We start from the raw sequence: 19,885 nt of genomic DNA, 5'->3' as shown, positions 1-19,885 counted from the left end.
CTGTTCTCGATTTTTTTGTGGGAAGCGGGCCTGGCCTTTGGAGATGCGACATGATACCATCGATGGTATAATGGGCGTTTTCTCTGGGTAACGCCCCCCCTTTGCTACGCCCCTGAGTTGATCTGAAATGCAGGGACAGTCAAGAGTGTCACAGTCGATATTTTCGATTTGAACGATTCAGATCGGGTCGGATAAAATTTTCGGGTTCTTTTTTTTAAAGTGTTTTAATGTTCAAATTTGATTATTTTTTTAAAGTGATTATACAATGAAAGGGTCTGCTAGCAGCAGTCTCCTGTGGTGTTTGGGGCTCCTCCTTGTTACGGATATCTGGGATCGGGCAGAGTCTTTCGTCAACTCGTAAGAATCGCATAATTTAGATTTAAAGTTTCATAAAATAATTGCAAAAAAAAAACAGTGCTTTATAAGAAAAATATCTGGAAACAAAATTATAGAAAAATGCCTACCTTTGATAATAAAATAGCTCATGCAATTCATGTATGTATGTATAGAAAAGTGCATACGTTTGCTATAAAATTAATCTATGCAATCAGCTTGTCCTTCAATGTCCAATGAAAATATTGAAAATATCTCTAATTGTTTAGTTTTTAAAATGTTTAATCTTTCTTCTTGTCCGGATCCACGATGTGTTTGCAGTTAGCTGAGCTAGGAGCTGGCCTCTTTTTAATCGGGAATTATTAACTTATTATCTTGACCTTCATCTTCTGCTCATTATTGCCAAGGGGATTCTTGACTTCCACCTTTGTGAGGTGACTCCTTAGAGTTGCTCGGAAAAATCAAAGTTGTCACTTTCCGGGACCATTGCTGTCCTGTCTCAATTTTAAAACCTAAAGTAAATATCTAACAAAATAGAAAAGTTTTATTTAGATTTTGTTAACTAATAAATCGGGCTATATTTGGGCATAAATAGTTATAACATGGATGTAGAGTTTACGAGGAGAAAGGGATTACTCTGACTTTTCAGGGATGCAGTGAAAGCTTTCAGAAACCCTGCTTTTTTTCTTGTAAAATATGAAGTCTATTTGTCAGAAAATAAGTTCATTTCTTAGTTGTCAGTTCGAGCTTGCAAACATAAGTTGTTTTTTGTTTTCTTGAACGTTGGAGCACTACAGTAAGTCCATTAAAGTGGCTGTTAAGACACCACCAAGCGCATGTTTTTCATATTATTCCCAGCTATATACCTAAATAACCAATGGAGTCATATCCTAAGAAGTTTAAACTAATGCAGAAAGATAAAGAGATGGTGAAAGACAATCAGGAGGTTGAGAAAATAAAACTAGAGCAAAAGGAGAGAGAGGATCTGGCCAAGCTGGACGTCATGAATTACCTTCGCAAGTGTTCCGGCAAGAATTATGATACACCTGTGACCCTGGCAGACTGGGAGGATACCAGCAACTGCGAACGGGAGATCGTAGATATGATGCGTTACATTGGACTGCTCTCTTGGGCTGAGTACTCCTTGGCTGACCTTCCAAAGTAGCCGAAAAAGGGGCAGACCCCAGCTGAAATCGCGCAAAAATAATTAATAAATTATCAAAAATACTAAGGAAATATACATATTTTATTAGTGGGTTATAAATGGGTTAATTTGTAATTAAAAATTAATTATTCCTTACAACTGCTCCCTTGAAGCAGATAGCTCTTCCCTTCTAGAGTTTTTGATATACATATACATAAAACCATGTCTCCTCTTAGGCCAAAAATCATCAGCAAAGATGGCAATCTTATTTTCGAGTCTGGTGCCAATCGCAACATCAGCTTCCGGCTGACCGGGACCTCCCGCCTAACCATCAATGAGGAGTACGATGTCCTGGATTTGCTGCTGGCCACCGGCGGCGGTTCAAAGAAACGATCCGGCGGCGGAGCCAAGGATGAGTGGAGCAGCTCCGAGGATATTGTGGATGTCAGGGAGCTGGCCGATCAACTAGCAGATTTTCAGAGACGGGCATTTGGACCCAATGGCTTGAACGTGATGCTGCGTCAACAGCTGAACAGGTGAGCTAGAGGATAAAAAGAATATCCGAATCTAAGTGAGAATCGAATGCACATTGGGATGTACTTAACCTATTCTCCTTTAATTTTGGGTCAGAACCCGAGGATCACTGGCTCTGATGCGACGCTTCCAGACGCGACTCCGTGCAGTGGAGAACAAGGTGGATCGCATGAAGACGCAGCTGGAGGCGAACGGCTGTGCGAGCGGCCCCTGCGAGAATGGAGGCACCTGCTACAATACCTATAGTGGATTCCGGTGTCAGTGTCGGCCAGCTTTTGAAGTGAGTAACCGCTAAAAAAAAATCATTATAAGGGGAGTATTTAGGGGCGTTACTAGTAAAATTTAACGAGTTCTGCAAAAACATGGCTGGTACCAGTGTTGTAAAGCGCTAAAATGCACAAGGTGCATAAATGTGTGAGGAGTAAGGTAGCCTCTTTGCGCAAACTGTTCCCTTACAATAATCCTTCTTGCGCCTGTTGCTCTGAAAGTGCAGAGAGAGAGAGTCAAAGAGAGAAAAAGCTGAAGAGAACGCTGATCAGACCACCTTATTTCGTATGCATAATGGTGTAAAGTAACTGTACTTTTTCGTCACGTGTCCTAAGAGTTTCCAGAATGTGTTTTCTTATTGTCAATTTTATTTTAAAACCTTGAACTTTTAATTGTTGCAAATTGTGGCTAACGCTCTTCAGCACCATTGATGATTACAATTAGTGAGTCATTTTATGAAAGCAAACAAAGTTTTTAAGCTTACTCGGATCCTCCGATCTCTTTTTCAGGGGACCAAATGTGAGGTGGACGTGAACGAGTGCGCCCTGTACGAGGGCACCGACCTGGGCTGCCAGAATGGAGCCCAGTGCCAGAACCAGTTCGGAACATACAGCTGCCTGTGCCAGCAGGGTTGGCATGGGATGCACTGCACTCAGCGGCGGGCCGACTGCTCACAGGCCAGTGCCTGGGAGCTCTGTGGCCACGGGTCCTGCGTGCCCAGCTCGGACGATGCCGGCTATCGGTGCATCTGCGATGCCGGCTGGAAGACCAACGGATTGACACCCGTCTGTGGCGTGGATGTGGACGAGTGCAATGAGGCATCTGCCGCCCACACACCCTGCTCCACCAAGTGCATCAACCTGCCGGGTAGCTTCACTTGCGCCCCCTGCGCCGCTGGCCTGACTGGGAACGGTGTTAGCTGCCGTGATGTGGACGAGTGTCAGACAAACAACGGTGGCTGCAGCCTGAGTCCCCGTGTGGATTGTATCAACACCTACGGATCGCATATCTGCGGCCAGTGCCCGGTGGGCTGGACGGGCGATGGCCACAAGTGTGAACGGGTGGGACAACCTGGCCAAATCGATGGATCCGACTCGAAGCCGGCCACCATTGGCAACTGTGCCGACCGGAGCCTGTGCTATCCGGGCGCCAGCTGCTATGAGATCTCCGGAACAGCCGTTTGTGCCTGCCCCGCCGGCATGGTGGGCTTTGGGATTGGTCCGAGTGGCTGTATTAATGGCACGGCCAGAAATTGTCAGAATAATCCATGCAAGGTAAGTCCCTCTATGTCATTCTATGTGGCCAGCTTTATCAGTATCCTTCCTAATCGTAGAACAATGGCATCTGCGTAGACTCTGGACCCTCGAACTACACCTGTATGTGCCGTCGTGGCTTCCGTCCGCCAAATTGCGAGCCATTGCCCAGTCCGTGCGATATCAATCCCTGCAAGAACGGCGGCAGCTGCCGGCCCACAACTGCCCAGGGCGGCGATGGCTTCGTTTGCCAGTGTCTGCCGGGCTACAGGGATCGACTCTGCTCGACACGATTTAGCAGTTGCAATGCCCTGCTGGTGGCCGCCAGCGGTCGCCTCAAGTATCCGCCGGAGGGCACTGGCTACGAGCATAATGCCCAGTGCGCCTGGGTCATACGGACAAACGAGTCGCTGGTGTTGAACGTAACCTTCCACACCTTCGACTTGGAGGATGCCACGGAGTGCCGCTTTGACTGGCTGCAACTGAACGATGGACGTTCGGCGGCCGCCCAAATTATTGGACGCTATTGTGGCAACCACCTGCCGCATGGCGGCAACATCATCTCCTCCGGCAACCAGCTGTATCTGTGGTTCCGTTCCGATAACTCAACGGCCAAGGAGGGCTTCGACCTCACCTGGACCTCAATTCAGCCGCGATGCGGAGGCAAGTTGGAGTTCGAGACACATGGAACGCTGGCCTCTCCAGGATCACCGGGTAATTATCCTAAGAATCGTGACTGCCGCTGGACCTTGGTGGCGCCGATCGACAAGCGCATCAAGCTCACCTTCTTCAGTCTTCAGCTGGAGAGGCACGATAATTGCAACTTTGATTATGTCCAGGTAAGTGGCCCTCCTTTTGATCTCTGACCTTTACCCATGCTTTTCTCTTTTTGGGCAGATCAAGGACACCATATCGGGCCGGGAGTTGGCCAAATATTGCAGCAGCGGTCAGCCGGCGCCGCTTCTACTTCCCACCCACCAGGCGGAGATTCTCTTCCACTCAGATGCGGATGGCAGCGACACGGGCTTTCAGCTTCACTACTCCGTGGAGGAAAGAATTCCGGGCTGCGGCGGCGTCTTTACCGCCCGCGAAGGTACTATTTCCGGGGCCAGTGGATCAGGTGTAAATGTAGGATCTGACACCGAGTCGCAGGGTATTGCTATGGGCGATCCCGTCTCCTGTGAGTACGAAATCCGTTCTGCCTTGGGCGAACTGATTGCTATTCAAATGGAGCAACTGGAGCTTGGACCGCAGGACTGCTTGGAAGTGCTGGATGTCACGGAAGATAATGTGAGCGCTTTGCAGGCCAAGATCTGCGGTTCGGATGCGGCGCGTTCCAATCCGCCGGCATACACCTCGCTGTACAACCGCCTCAAGATCAAGTTCTACGCCAGCGCGGGTCTCTTCCGACTGCGCTACCACGCAGCCTGCTCTTTTACCTTCGACAGTCCTGAGGGAACACTGATGTCGACTGGCTACCCCGACATGGCCAAAGGGGATCGCTCCTGCTCTTACACGATTAGAACGGCCCCGAATACGGTGATCAGCGTGAGGAAGATCGACTTTCAGCTGAAGAACGGCGAAGATGACGGCGACGATGAGGACTGTCTGACCACCAGTCTGAGGGTGAGTTTTGAGCTTCTACAAAATTAAAGGAGGATAATCCACTATTTGCTTTTCGCAGATCAACGACGGCATCAATAGACAGATCCTTGGACCCTACTGCGGCAACAAACAGCCACCGGAGGAGTTCCTTAGCAAGACGAACTACCTGCAGTACCAACTGACCACCGATGCTGACACGCAGGGTCGTGGCTTCAAGTTTGAGTACCGGGCGGTGCCTGTTGCCGATGACAAGTGCGGCGGCGTCCACACCCGACCGGGAGACAACATTCGGCTGCCGGTGAATGGGGAGGGCGAGTATGCCAACGATGTCACCTGCTACTGGGTAATTATGGCACCGCCAAACAAGGTCATTCGCCTGCACTGGATCAGCTTCCATCTGGAGAGTTCCATGGACTGCAGCTTCGATTATGTGGAGATCTTTGACCGCCTGGATGCGCAGCTGGGTAGCTCAGAAGCAAAACCTTTGGCCAAGTACTGTAGCGACCGCCAGCCGGAGGATCTGCTGAGCCACTCGCGCCAATTGGTCATCAAGTTTACTTCGGACTACAGCGAATCGGACGGCGGCTTCGAGTTGTCATACACCTTCGAGGATATGGGTCAGTGTGGCGGTCATATTCACGCCTCTGCCGGTGAGCTAAGCTCCCCGGGCTATCCCATGAACTATTCCAATGGCCTGGACTGCAACTGGCGCCTGACGGGAACACTCGACCATCTACTAGAGATTCAGGTGGAGGTCTTTGACCTGGAGCTGTCGGCCAACTGCTCGGCGGACTATCTGGAGGTGATGAACGGTGGCGGCACTGACTCCCCGCTGATCGGACGCTTTTGCGGTACAACCATACCCACACGCATCCCCAGCTTTAGCCATGAGTTGACGCTGCGCCTCCACACAGACGCGGCAAACAGTGGCCGCGGGTTCCGTCTGCGCTGGCGCATTTTTGGTTCCGGCTGCGGCGGGCGCCTTCGGGCCAATGCGGGAGTCATCGCTTCGCCCAGATACCCGAACAACTATCCGCACATGGCGCATTGCGAGTGGCACCTGACCGTCCACCAGGGATCTGGCATTACCCTACTTATCGAGGACATGGAGCTGGAGTCGCTGAGTGACTGCTACTACGATAACGTCAAGATCTACAGCGGGCTCTGGCTGACGGGTCAGAAGCCAGATCGCACGCTCTGCCAGATGCCGACCTCACGGGTGATCCAGGTGGACTCCAACGAAGCCACCATCGTTTTCGATTCGGATTCGAGCAACGCTATGCGTGGATTCCGCATCTCCTACAGCGCAAACTGTGTCCGGAATCTGACCGCCACCTCGGGCACTATCGAGAGCCTCAATTACATGGAACCCTTCACTGAGGACATGCCCATCAATTGCAGTTGGAGGATCCAAGCGCCTAAGGGAAACTCCATTCGCTTGGAGGTGTCGCATATGCAGCGGCATGAGGAGCATCTGCCCACCGCCCTGGTAGACGGTCTGTATATCGTAGATGGCAAGAACACCCAAACCCTGTTGGCCCCGAAGGCTCTGAACGCCAGTGGCGAGGTAATTACCGTCGTCCACAACGCCAGCACGTTAAGCTTCCTGATGGACTATCGCGTCGTGGGCTGCCTGGAGGAGCTGCGCGGTGAAAGCGGCTCATTCCATTCACCGAACTACCCCGGCATGTATCCCAACAATATGGAATGCTATTGGCTGATCAACGTCGAGCGGGACCATGTCATTAAGCTGACCATTACGGATATGGATCTGGAGGAGAGCGTCAACTGTACCAAGGATGCACTGACGGTAGGCAAGCAATCACTTTATTCTCTGTTACTCGGTTCCTCATGTCGTGTCTCTCTTAGGTGTCTAATCACGTTAGCGAAGTTCAGGTTCACGAACGTCACTGTGGTTCCAACAAGAAGCTGATCCTCACGAGCTCTGGAAACAAGATGCATGTGCGCTTCATCTCGGATGGTTCTCACAACGGCCAGGGCTTCCAGGCCAAATATATAATTATGAAATCGAGTAAGATCACAATTAAATCAGCTTGGCGCTAAGAGTTCTAAGAATGGGTCTCATTCACAGCATGCGGTGGCATAATCTCGACCAGAAACGGTGTCATCCAGTCACCCAACTATCCGGGCAACTATCCGGAGGGAAGCCACTGCGAGTGGCAGGTGGAAGTGTCCAAGCATCATCGCATCGTGTTCGAAGTGCAGGATTTGGATCTAGAGGCGGGCTACAGCTGCTCCTGGGACTATCTGGAGGCGTTCGAAGTAAACGAAGATGAAACTGAGAACCGGCAGCTATTCAAGATCTGTGATGAGAATGAAGACGATTATCGCTCCTCCGTAATGTCCACCACAAATTTGGCTTTAGTGCGCTTTGTCAGTGATGATTCGGTGTCTAGGAAGGGATTCAGACTGCGCTTTCACGAGTCCTGCGGCCAAACGGTAATAGAAGCACATCTCACCCGGAGGCACCATAATTATGTATTCTAAAAAACCTGTATATTTCCCCTATAGATGTCCATCGATGACACGGACTTTGAGTACATCCAGATGGGACGGCAAGCGTCACGCAACGAGAGCTGCCTGTGGGTGCTCCAAGCCCAGGAGCCCAGCAAGCACATCATCTTAACGATCACGCATATCAAGCTAAGAGAGGAGGCAAGCAGCAAATATCCCACGGAGGGCGACTGCATGCCCGATGGCGTTCAGATATACGAGGGAACAGAGGTCAAGGGTACACCTCGCCTCCGATTCTGCGGCTCGCATCCGCCGGCCCTGATCTCCAACGGTCAGGCACTGACCATTAGTGTACCCCTGCTGCTTGTGGAGGAATTCGAGGGCCACTACATGACCATGGACACGGTCTGTGGCAGTTATTACAACGCTTTATCCGGACGTTTCAGTACCCCGTACTATCCTTCCTCGTATCCGGTGAATATTGAATGCACATGGGTGCTGGAGGCCAATGTGGGCAACTCCCTCAGTGTCACCCTTGAGTCAATGGATCTAGAGGAATCGGAGGGCTGCAACCGAGACTATCTGGAGGTGCGCGACGAATCGGAGAGCGGCAAACTGATTGGAGTGTATTGTGGTAACCAGTTGCCGGGCACCATACACTCGCGTGGCTCCGTCTGGATGACCTTTAAGAGCGATGATGACAATGTGGGCGAGGGCTTTATGGTCTCGTACAGTTACGGTAAGTGAATGCAGAGTATCTTCCCGATATATCTCATCCGAAATTTCAATTCCAACTTAGAACATCACAACGAGCTGAATGGCACGGACGGCATAGTGGAATCGCCGCACTACCCCAGCCAGTTCAAGGACCTACAGCATCCATACAGCTGGCGCATAACCGTTGACAAGGATTACGTGGTGGTGCTATCGATTCTTCACCTCCGCGATGTGGACCAGGCCCATATACAATTCTACGATGGCTATTCGGACATTGGGGCACGCATCGAAGTCACAGATCTGGATGAGCCCGTCAGGTCTAGCTCGAACGTGCTGTACTTCACGGCCAGTCGGGGTCCCTTCCGTCTGAGTTGGGAGCGGCTGTCCAAGGATGATCTGCTCTCGAACCGCACAGCGGAGGCGCAGATGCGACTCTGTGGCAACGAACTGATTGCCGTTGGTCAGTGGGCGATCCCCTTCCACTCTCCGGGCTATCCCGAGGGCTACGATAACGGCCTGAAGTGTTCGTGGAGCCTGGTTGCATCTGATCCGGCCATGCATACGGTGCTTTCGCTATCCCGAGTGGACCTGGAGGTGTTTGGCGGCGAAAACGAGTGCATTGCCGACTACATTCAAGTCTCCAGCGGCAGTGATCTGCAGCACTGGTCGGAGATGAGTAAGCTCTGCTCGCTGCGCAACGAGACCAGTGGGTTAACTTTCCACGGCAAGCCCCATCTCCGGCTGGAGTTTATCACGGACGGTAGCATCAATCAGACGGGCTTTAATGGTCTGCTGCGATCGGCCTGCGGCTCGGAGATTGTCTCGGCTAAGGGACAGGTCAACATCACGGATGTGGTGAGGCGCAGTTTAGTGCGATCGAATGAGTGCGTGTGGACCCTGAAGGTGCGCCAAGGCAAACGGATCAAGATCGATTTCCCTCAGTCCCAGTTGCAGAACAGCAATCTAGCCGGATCCTCATCCGGCTCCACGGGCTGTGACAACTTCCTGGTCCTGCGCAACGGCCACGATGAGGACTCGCCCTTCTTGGGTCACGGCAAGTACTGCGAGGACAATATCCAGGACACCCTGGAGACCACCTCGAACAGGGCCTATGTGAAGTTCCGCTTCTGGGGTACGCCCCGCTTCCTCATCACCTTCCGCTTCGAGGAACTCTCGCACGCCTGCTCCCGGCGCATCGATCTTAAAACGGCCACGGACGAGGAGCTAATTAGTTCACCCTACTACCCCAATCTCCCGCATCCACACTCCGAGTGCGTGTGGATTGTGACGGCGCCGCCGCAGCACCGCATTATGTTGCATTTCCGCGGCAAGTTTGATCTGACGGCGGCCTCTGAGGAGTCCGGCGAATGCCAGCAGGAGTACGTGACGGTAATCGATGGCAGTACAGAGCTAAGGCCGGAGCTGGGACGCTTCTGCGGCCAACGCAGTCCGGACACTATCTACTCCTCGGGTAGCCAGCTGCGAATCCATTACTACACGGATGTTACCGAGCCGCACATTGGCTTCCAGGCCAGCCTAAAGCTGGCCCGCTGCGGTGGCACCTACCACAGTCCCGAGGGTGTGATTGTCTCGCCACCGCGGGACCTACTGCAGATACACAGCGAGGAGGGTGGTCAGCAGCTGGAGGAGTGTGTGTACACCATTGAGCTGGAGAAGGGCAACACCATCGAGCTGCATACCGAGTTCATTAAGCTGCCGGCGGCAGTGAACGGGAACTGCTCCCAGCACAGCCATCTGCTGCTGGAGGAGATGGAGGCCTATGGAATGGACGGCGATGAGCACATCTCGGACAGACTCATGTTGTGCGGTTCCGAGAACCATAATCTGATCGGAGAGACTAACAAGATTGTGTTTCGATACCGCCTCCTGGACGGCATGCCATCCGAGGATCAGGGCTTCCGCATCGTCTATGGCTCGGTGGGATCCCGGTGCGGTGAAACGATTATTGCCATGCAGGGCGTCCTCCAGACTCCCGGCTATCCCGATGGCGTGCGCTCTCCGACGTTGTGCGTCTGGAAACTGGAAGTGCCCAAGGGACGGCGCGTGCGTCTTGAGATTGTTGACTTCAACACGGGCGCAAGCAATGCAACCAGAGTTGGAGGCGTAATGATGAACTCATTCCGCGGCCGCCTCACCATTGCCAACGATCACAAAATGCAGTCGATTCTGGGCCGTTACACCAGCAATCCTCCGGAATCGGTTATCTCCTCGGATAATACGATGGGCATCGATACCTTCCTGTTGCCCATCAACCGGCACCGTGGCTTCCGCTTCCGGTTCTCAGCGTACGGCACCAGCCTGTGCCAGAGCCTTCAGGTCGAGGAGAATGTCACCAAGCAGATGACCTTCGAGCGTACGAATATCACCAGTCTGGTCCACTGCAGCTACGACATCGAGCCACCAGTCAATAGCACTGTTCTCATTCTGGTAAAGGAGTACAACACCAGCTCGGTGATGATGCGGAACACCCACCTCTGCTCCCTGCTCTCGCCGCTTAAGCTGAACCGCCTGGCCAAATCGGAGGCCTTTTTGCCGCGCCTCCTCTGCGACTTCGAGTCGAAGCCACAACGTCCCGCCATCCGTGTGCCCTTCCCCATTCAACTGACGGTGTCGGCCGGCGCACGGAATTCCCTGACGAATCTCGTCCTCGAATACAGTATGCAGCCTTGCGGCGGTATCCACAGTCTCGAGCCCGGTGACAATATGACTGTGCGACAGCCCTCAGGGATGGAGGGCATCCAGGGAGCCATCGATTGTGCCTGGGCCATCGGCTCGTATGCGGATGCAGGCGATGATGATTCGTCGCTGCAGGATATCCAACTAGAGGTATCACTAAGGGTCAACTTACCGACGCCAGCCGTGGTTCAGGGATCGACAGAAGTACGGTGTCAGCATCATTACCTAACGGTATGTACCGGTGTATTTTTCGGGTTCAGGATCATTCCTCCCATCGGTTTCCTTCCCTTTGGTTCCTCTTAAAGATTTCCTTCATTAATCAAGTGTCATCCTTATATTCCTGTAGGTCTACAATGGCCCCGACCAGAACTCCCCCAAGTTGGGCGAATACTGCCAGGAGGATGTCGCCGTAAATATGGTCGTGGAGCGGGGGCTGTTCCTCGAGTACCATGCCGACCATTTCACCCCAAATGCCACCTTCAATGTGTCCATTAAGTACGGTTCCGGATGCGGCGGCCGGCTAAAGCATCCATATCGCAGCATTGAGTTCTACGAGCAGTACAAGAACAACGTCGAGTGCATCTGGGAAGTGGAGGCTGAGGCGGGATACCACATTGGCCTGTCCTTCCTCAATCGTTTCTTCATCGAGGACAGTCCCGGGTGCACCAAGGACTATCTGCTGGTGCAGCAACGCGACGATGCGAACGGCAACTGGACCGATTTGAGGCGAATATGCGGTCGCTCTGCGCCGGATCAGATCAACTCGACGGCACGCTTCATGCAGCTGATCTTCCGCTCCGACGGCGACACTGTCGGCCATGGCTTCTTTGCCAAGTTCGATCGGAACTGCGGCGGTCCGCTTTACGCCGACGACGAGGAACAGATGCTCTCCAGTCCAAACTATCCGTTGGGCTACGATAAGGGCTTATATTGCAACTGGACAATAGTGCCCAGGAATCCGGAGGCTGCACGCGGTGTCCTGGTCAGCTTCGTGGAGTTCGATCTGGAGCATTCGCCCATGGTGCAGTGTCTGTTCGATAATCTCACTGTGATCACCCGGGACGACAAGGATCGTGTCAACGAGGTTGTTCTCTGCGGCGTTAAGCAGAACCATGAATACAGGGCATTGCAGTCCATCAATCTGGTTTTGAGGTCGGACAATAGCTTCGCCGGCCGGGGATTCCTGCTGCGGTACAGCACCCGACTCTGCGGCGGCGTGGTGAGCAGAACGGGCGTGGTGGAGTCACCGCGCCAGCACACGGATAACTCCCTGCCGCCCAGCAGCGATTGCTATTGGAATCTGACGGCGCCGGAGGGTCACAAGTTGACGGTGAAATTCCAGCTGCTGGACTTTGAGCCGCACACAAATTGCGCCTACGATGGCGTGGAGGTCTTCGCCGGTGCAGTGCCCCTGGAACGGGAGCGCCGTGGTCGTTTCTGCGGCAGGATCAACGAGGATTTGCCGGTAATCAGTATACCACAAAATCGAGGCCTCATCCACAGTTACTCCGATGACCGTGATCCATCACGCGGCTTCCGGGCCCTGGTTCGCATCGTGCCCAATTGCGATGAGCAGATACTGATTAATGGCACCACAAGGTACATCTTCACCAAGTTCAGCAAGGCCAATGGCTACGATCCCAATCTGGATTGCCAGGTGGTGTTCCGCGTGCAGCGGGATCAGCAGATCAGGCTGGAGTTCCGCAGTTTTCATGTGGAGCTTTCCACGGACTGCCGCAAGGACTATGTAGAGCTGCGCGATGGGGCTGGACCCTTTGCCGATTTAATTGGACGCTTCTGTGGCCAGGATGAGCCGCCAATGCTGACCACCACACGGCATACGCTCTTCCTGCGCTTCGTTACCGACGACCAAGTAAATGACTCCGGATTTGAGGTGGCCATTAGCCCCATTCCCCGGCTGTGCGGCAGCCCGGAGGTCAGGCTAGCGTCCGATGGAATCAAAACGTTCCACCTGAACTCACCGTCGCGGGAGCCCGGCGGCAACTATGGCAACGGCGTCGCCTGCTTCTGGAAATTTGTCGGTGACAAGCCGCTGAGCCTGCACTTCTCCAGTTTCGATTTGGAGGGGCCCAATGCCAATGGCAGCTGTGTGGCCGACTACCTTAAGGTGTACAACAGCGAGGACGCACAGTTGGTGGAGCGTGGCTTTGGCAGCGAGCTGATCTTCAATGGCCACACCTCCGCCCACAACTACATCAACTATGCCACGGAGCACGTGTACTGCGGAAACGTCAAGCCGGATACGTACTATGCCAACTCCAATGAGATCTACATCAAGTTCCGATCGAACAGCATGCTGACCCGGCCGGGTTTCGTACTCCAAATCATGCTGGCCAGCAACTGTGAGCGCCATTACGACGGATTGCAGGGCAGGGTTCGCGTATCGGAGACCTCCGACTGCGACATCATGATCCAGGCTCCGGTGAACCACACCCTCAGCTTGTATTACACGGAGCTGATCTTCAGTTCCTATGACTGCGATGTGGAGCATTTGGAGGTCTACGACAAGACCAATCGAACCCTTCAACGTGTCTGCGCCTATGTGGATGTGGGCAAGAGCCTGTTCACCTATACGGATCAGCTAAGGCTGCATGTTACGACTGGCAGCTACCTGAGCTCCCTGGATCTTACCTATCTGGCCAGTCCTGTGGAAAAGGAACCCGGATGCGGCGGTCAGTTTTACAACACCGAGGGTGTCTTTGCCAATCCCTTCTATCCGGCCAATGTCCGGAATAACTCCGACTGCCGATGGACTGTCCGGGTGCCGAGCAACAATAAAGTGCTGCTCACCTTCGAGGGTAAGTTGGAAATTGATTAATTAGTTAAGTAAACAAGAGAGATACCCTAATATACATATCTCTATCTCTCTTAACAGCCTTCAATCTGGGTAGCAAGAGCACCTGCCATACGGATTACCTGCAGATACTGGAACAGGACGATGCCGGGGAGGAACGCGAGGTGCGACGCTTTTGCGGCGAGGACAACCCAAAGGTCTACAAGAGCCCCCGTAGCCAGGTGGTGATACGCTTCCACAAGACGGTCAATTATGATGGAGTGGGCTGGGTGATCCGGTTTGCTGGTGTCTACTCCAACTACCAAATACCTAGATATCTATTGGGCGCCCTCTAAGATGTTTTCCTCCCTCCATTTACCCTGCCTTGTATTTCAATCTATTCCTGCATAATTCCTTTTTGTTATATATAAATAAATTCTGTCTGCAAATTAATCGAGAGTTCCCCCTGAAATACTTATGTTAACTCTCTGATTATTTTACATTAATGTATACTTGCTAAGCTCCATTTACCATATTATTTCACCTGAATGGCATGTGTAAATGGTTATCGCACAAGGAATTTTGGTCAAAACACATTTCGATCGACACATTTAAATAGATATGACATATCGTAAACCAAATTTCGATTGCATAAGGCGAATTCCGGTCCCGGGCCATTGATCAGTTCCATACTATTTGCACACACCACGTCAAATCAGGCGCATTATGTTGATTTCCATATCGATCTCCATTCAGGGAGGAGGCTGGGAACCAACCGGCCTGCCCCAACACACATGCGGTGCTTTGACACCCAGCCTCAAAAAACAACAACCTGAATCCGTACTACACTACGTTTATAATAACACCAACTGAGTGAGGTGATAAAATGCCAATCGTCTGAATATGTACAGTGAAACGTCAGTATATGGAACTACAAGAAAGGGAATTATGAATTATGAAGACAAAAATTTCTTCAAATTTGGGATCATTAAGGTTTATAATATAGGCAATAAACAAAAACATTTGTCATGTATACCAGAAAAGATTAATAATCCTTAGAAACTGTTAGTTTTCACAGAGTTTTAGGGAATTCATTACTACATTTAAAGTTTATATATTTATATATATCTTTACTATATATATTTTATTATGAACCAATAAGGTTCTATATATTGGATATGTATATTTCTTTATTTTTCATTATTTATTAAATTAAAAGACTTCTTGTCTTGCCATAAAATGTGGCATTTATCGTAATATAGATAAAATGAGTATCACAGCAATAAGGTAATATATATAATAAATAACAAATATTTAATAAAAGAAATATAAAGAAAATGCTGAAATATTAATTCTCTTAAAAGTATAAAACGATCTCAGTGAGAAAGCACTTAAAATTAGCAATAGTTTATAATATGAGAGATAACCACATTTTAAGCAACAAATATATTTCAGTTAACAAGCCTTTTGACCATGAAAAGGCTTTAACTTGAAGCAATTAAAATGTTGGCATATACCCAAACAATGATTGTGATCACAACATTTTATGGCCAATTAATTTGAAGTCATTCATCAAGTTAACTCAGCGCTTAGCTCTTGTAAAGAGATAAAGCAATTGGACTTATAGAAGTTTGACTGTGTGATTTCGTTAGTTTTTTTTTTATTTTCTGTCTTAGCTATTTAGGCGAAACCGAAACTAAAATCGAAAAACGTGCAGGTAACGGGTCATCAGCAAATCGAAAGGGCTTGGAATCGGAATCGGAAGCGAGAGAGAGACCGAGAGAGAGAAAGAGGGAGAGACAGGGCTGCGCATGCGCAACAGTGCGCATTAAATAATTTATACAAAAATGCACAGAAAATTAACAAATTTGAAAACGATGTTGCATGATATAATAATCCGGCTGCCTGGGATTCCGAGATGCCAATCCATGGCTAAGATCCACAACCACTACACTAGGCTAAGCTTTCTGTTGCAATGCCGACCAGCCATTTACACAGCACAAAATAAATGAGAGTTTTTAAGTACACAAAAATAATGAAAATTAAAGTAAAAATATGTCATGTTTCTGTAAATTGTATATTATATATTAAATATTATATATAATATATTATAATTGATTTATGTTTAATGTTTTGCTTTGCCTACATAGCCTATATTTATGAAAAAAGTCAAAGTCAAAGTAGCATAAGGTAAATAGATATTACTTTTAACTTTAAATTTTAATAAGGTTATATTGTATTTTCTTGAAGGTATTTAAATATAACATTAAAATTCCTCTAATATTCCTCTTATTCGTAATATTGATTTAAAAATTATACCCATTTCTTCCAATTAATGAAACTGGCATATATAATATTTAATTCAAATTAAGGCAGAGAAGAAAAGTCACCATTTAAGTAAATGTAATAAATTGCATAAATATAAAGTCATTTTAAATGTACTAATTAATAAAATAAAGATAGTTTTAAGCTATGAAAACTGTTAGAAAGATATGTATGTATGCAGTTTCATTGACAATATCTCAAAAAGCATCATTATTTACTATTATTTTTTTTTCGGTGTAAGTAGCGAAGCGTCCAAATCGATAATCATATGCAAAAAGCCGGTCAGTTGGTTGCGGTGTCTTAAGGTTGACCCTACGACGACGTACCCCGATCTCTGCCAGAGCTGGGAGGCAGAGCGGAGCGTGGCGCATCTGCTTAAGCTTGCGTTGTTAAGTTGTTGTTAGCCGCTTGTGTTTGTTATTGTTATTGTTATTGTTTATATGTCGGCATTTTGTTATTGTTGCATGTTGGAGAAATAGATGAAGTCGCGGGCAACAGGGTGTCTTTTATGGGTATTTTTATGGAAGAAATAACTAAATTAAAATTAAACTAAATTGTATTTTTAATGGAAGAAACAACTACATTTTATATATTATTTGTTTTTTATTGGAAGAAACAACTACATTTGATATTTGTATTGTATTTTAATGGAAAAAACAACAACTATTTGATATTTTAATTGTATTTTAATGAAAGAAACAAATACATTTAATATTTCAATTGTGTTTTAATGGAAGAAACAACCACTTTTAATAGTTTAATTGTATTTTAAAATGATCATGGAACATAAAATAGAAATAAAATAAATTATAATCATTATATTAGACTTAAACTAAGAGAATTGATACTTATTTTAACATTCTAAACAGTAAAAAAAAACTATGAACAAATCTCTAAAGAACTAACTAAATAATAAATAACTAACTCAGTCAACAAGAAAACCAAAACCAACAGCTAAATATAAAGTTTCGATTGTATTTTAATGGAAAAAAACAACTATTTGATATTTTAATTGTATTTTAATGGAAGAAACAACTAAATTTTAAAATTTAATTGTTTTTTGAATTGATCATGAAACATAAAATAAATATATAATAAAATACAACCGTTATATCGGATTTAAACTAAAAAAATTAATCCATAATCTAGGGAATATCTAAATGATCAAAAAAATAAACAAGGAGCAAAGTATATGTATAATTCACCTACTGAATGAACATTTAATATAAAAACAAAGTAAATAACTAAATAAATAATCCTGGAAACAACTAAATAAACAATTACTATGTCAAATTCAGCGACTGAATGAAAAATAAATATAAAAACAAAGTGAACAACGAATTAAATAATTGTGAAAAAAAAATTAACTACTGAATGATCAAGTAAGAGAACAACCAAGTGACCCATCTGAGTGAGTAATTATTTATGTGATAAAATTACTGAATGAACAACAGTAAAATTCATCAAGTAAGTAAACAACTAAATTTCTAACACCTCCAACAACTACTTGTAATTCAAATAATTTATAATCCTAAGTAAAAACCTTAATTTATTCCCATTTTATATACATATGTATATTTCTTCTCATTTAATGACTTCCCATGAAAAAGCACCCATTATGGCCTCTTTTGAGCTGCGTGCGTCTTTCTCGTTGAGATCTCAGGTGCGTTACAAGAGCAGCATCTTGGCCTGGTCAGCTGGGACTGAAGCTTCGCCAGGCCAGCCCACGATGACTCCACATCTCGCTGACGTCACGGGCCATAGCCGCATCTAACGGTCTCGGCGGAACTCCGGCATAACTCTTGTATAAAAACATGGGGCCGGCTGGAGAGTGGCATCATTCGTTAGCCGGGAACAGCTCGACGCACAGGTGTCGCCTTCGATTCCACCTTTTCTCAGATCCAGCAAACCAAGAGAGCTCAATACGAACATGAAGGTGAGTGATGGAACACCTTACAAGCGGAATCAGTGTGGATGCTAAACGGATTACCCATCTTCTTAGGTCTTCATCTGTCTCCTGGCCACCATTTGTGCCTGCAACGCCACCTTCCTGTCCTTCTTGGGCGGCGGCGGAGGGGGCGGTGGCAGCAAGACCACCTACAATGTGATAGCCACTCCCAGTTCCGGAGGAGGTGGTGGTGGAGGAGGTCACGGGTATGCCCAAGCTCATGGCTACTCCCATGGTGGCGGCGGACACAGTGGACATGGCGGTCACGGTGGACACGGCGGTGGCTCTTCGCAGATCATCAAGGTCATTCTGCAGGAGGGTCAGGGTTACGGCAACGGCGGTGGATCATCAGGTGGCATTGTGTCCACTGACCACAGCTACGGTCATGGACATGGCTATGCCAGTGGTCACTCATATGGACATGATCATGGCTCCCACTCCTATGGCGGCCAGCAGGCGCAGACCATCTACAAGATCATCGAGCAGGCCCCAGCTCCGGTTTCGATACCCGCTCCTGCTCCCATTCCCATTCCCATCTCGGTGCCTGTGGCCGCTCCTGCTCCAGTTGCTCCCATTGCCTATCATGCTTCCGGTGGATCGGGAGGCTACTCCTATGGTCATGGTCACTCGCACAGCTACGGACAGTCTTATGCTTCTGGACATGGCTATGGTGGCTCCTCCTCCTTCGATGCCCAGCAATTCAATGCCATCCTGCCACAGATCCTTCAGCTGGTGCTGCAGGAGGACTCCCTGGGCGGAGGTGGAGGCGGTGGCTCGGCCGATGTGGCCGCCATCAATGGTCAGCTGATCAACACGTTCGGATCCAAGGGCAAGGCCATCATCATGAAGGCGGATCAGGCGCAGGGAGCCTTCTTCAAGAGCGGCCATGTGGTGCAGCGTGGCACCCTGAAGGTGATGCGTGTCCAGGAGCAGCAGCAGCAGCAGGGACAGAACGGAGGCGGCCTTAAGGGCGGCTGGGGTTCATCCTCCTCCTCCTCCGGCTCTTCGGGAGGCGGTTGGAGCAGCAGTGGCTCTTCCGGCTGGAGCAGCGGTGGTTCCGCCTCCGCCTGGTAGACGCAGTTCGTCCTGCCCGCTCCTAGTTAGTTAGACCAAATGAATTGTTTAATTTTTTTTTTCGCTATCTTCTACTCTATCATTATGTATTTTTTTTCCTAGGCTAATCCTTCACAGTCATTATTGAAAAAAAACGAAAAAGAAAACATCCAAAGGGATGCCCAGTCGCCCCCCATTCATTATTAACTTAAATTATTTGTTAATAAAAATATTGAACAAAACTCAAGTCTGTTTCTTTATTAATTTCAAGTTTTTACTTAATACCTTTCAATGATTTTCCAACTAAAAACTTAATTGTTTTGACATAGAAAACGCTTCCTCATTCGTGGGAAAAAAGTTCATCCATTCATTATTAGCTGAAAATATTGCTTAATTGACAAAATGTTGATCAACATAAACCATTTATTTTCATTTGCAAGCAACACTTTGATTGTTTTTATTGTTTTGAAAATAAATAAATAAAAAATACAAATACAAATTAATTGTTTTTATCTGTTTTTCTTTTCTTTTCTTTATTTTCAAGGCTAATCGCACACCTGAGAGAAATGCATAGGAAAATGCCCCGAAGCGCCTCTTCAACGCTAACACACTCATAAATATGTTATTTGTTAATAAATAAATGGGCTCAAACATATGCAAAATGAGCCACAGATTTGTAACTTGTTGTGGGCTTTCGGGTTATATCATTACATCACGACTTTCATTGATGATGGAGACTC

The 19,885-nt window shown here is 48.2% G+C and overlaps 3 protein-coding genes and 1 long non-coding RNA gene across 4 annotated transcripts; all 4 read left to right on the top strand.

The window, feature by feature from the left end:
* The first annotated feature begins 1,014 nt into the window (after positions 1 to 1,014).
* LOC147645116 (uncharacterized) lies at positions 1,015 to 1,569 on the top strand. Its single transcript, XR_015270563.1, has 2 exons — positions 1,015 to 1,129; positions 1,192 to 1,569. It is a non-coding gene; the product is annotated as an uncharacterized LOC147645116 (long non-coding RNA).
* Positions 1,570 to 1,635: 66 nt separating this feature from the next.
* Positions 1,636 to 2,018, top strand: LOC147645115 (cubilin homolog). The gene has a single exon (XM_086828015.1). It carries the CDS (start codon positions 1,700 to 1,702, stop codon positions 2,015 to 2,017), a length of 318 nt encoding a protein of 105 aa, XP_086684141.1. The 5' UTR covers positions 1,636 to 1,699; the 3' UTR covers position 2,018.
* Positions 2,019 to 2,793: 775 nt separating this feature from the next.
* Positions 2,794 to 15,157, top strand: Cubn (Cubilin). Its single transcript, XM_020946891.2, has 10 exons — positions 2,794 to 3,552; positions 3,612 to 4,370; positions 4,429 to 5,157; positions 5,216 to 6,946; positions 7,006 to 7,168; positions 7,229 to 7,596; positions 7,669 to 8,350; positions 8,411 to 11,256; positions 11,372 to 13,844; positions 13,922 to 15,157. The coding sequence occupies exons 1-10, from the start codon at positions 2,920 to 2,922 to the stop codon at positions 14,173 to 14,175; spliced, it is 10,638 nt and encodes a 3,545-aa protein (XP_020802550.2). The 5' UTR covers positions 2,794 to 2,919; the 3' UTR covers positions 14,176 to 15,157.
* Positions 15,158 to 17,770: 2,613 nt separating this feature from the next.
* On the top strand, positions 17,771 to 19,330 carry LOC110179396 (uncharacterized). The gene is made up of 2 exons (XM_020946921.2): positions 17,771 to 18,080; positions 18,147 to 19,330. Exons 1-2 carry the CDS (start codon positions 18,075 to 18,077, stop codon positions 19,164 to 19,166), a joined length of 1,026 nt encoding a protein of 341 aa, XP_020802580.2. The 5' UTR covers positions 17,771 to 18,074; the 3' UTR covers positions 19,167 to 19,330.
* The last annotated feature ends 555 nt before the right edge of the window (positions 19,331 to 19,885 follow it).

Source organism: Drosophila serrata, unplaced genomic scaffold (genome assembly GCF_035046125.1).
Source record: "Drosophila serrata isolate PLE 108 unplaced genomic scaffold, ASM3504612v1 contig_12, whole genome shotgun sequence".
Taxonomy (NCBI): domain Eukaryota; kingdom Metazoa; phylum Arthropoda; class Insecta; order Diptera; family Drosophilidae; genus Drosophila; species Drosophila serrata.
The sequence above is the reverse complement of the archived record's forward strand: the minus strand, read 5'-3'. Positions and strand labels throughout refer to the sequence as shown.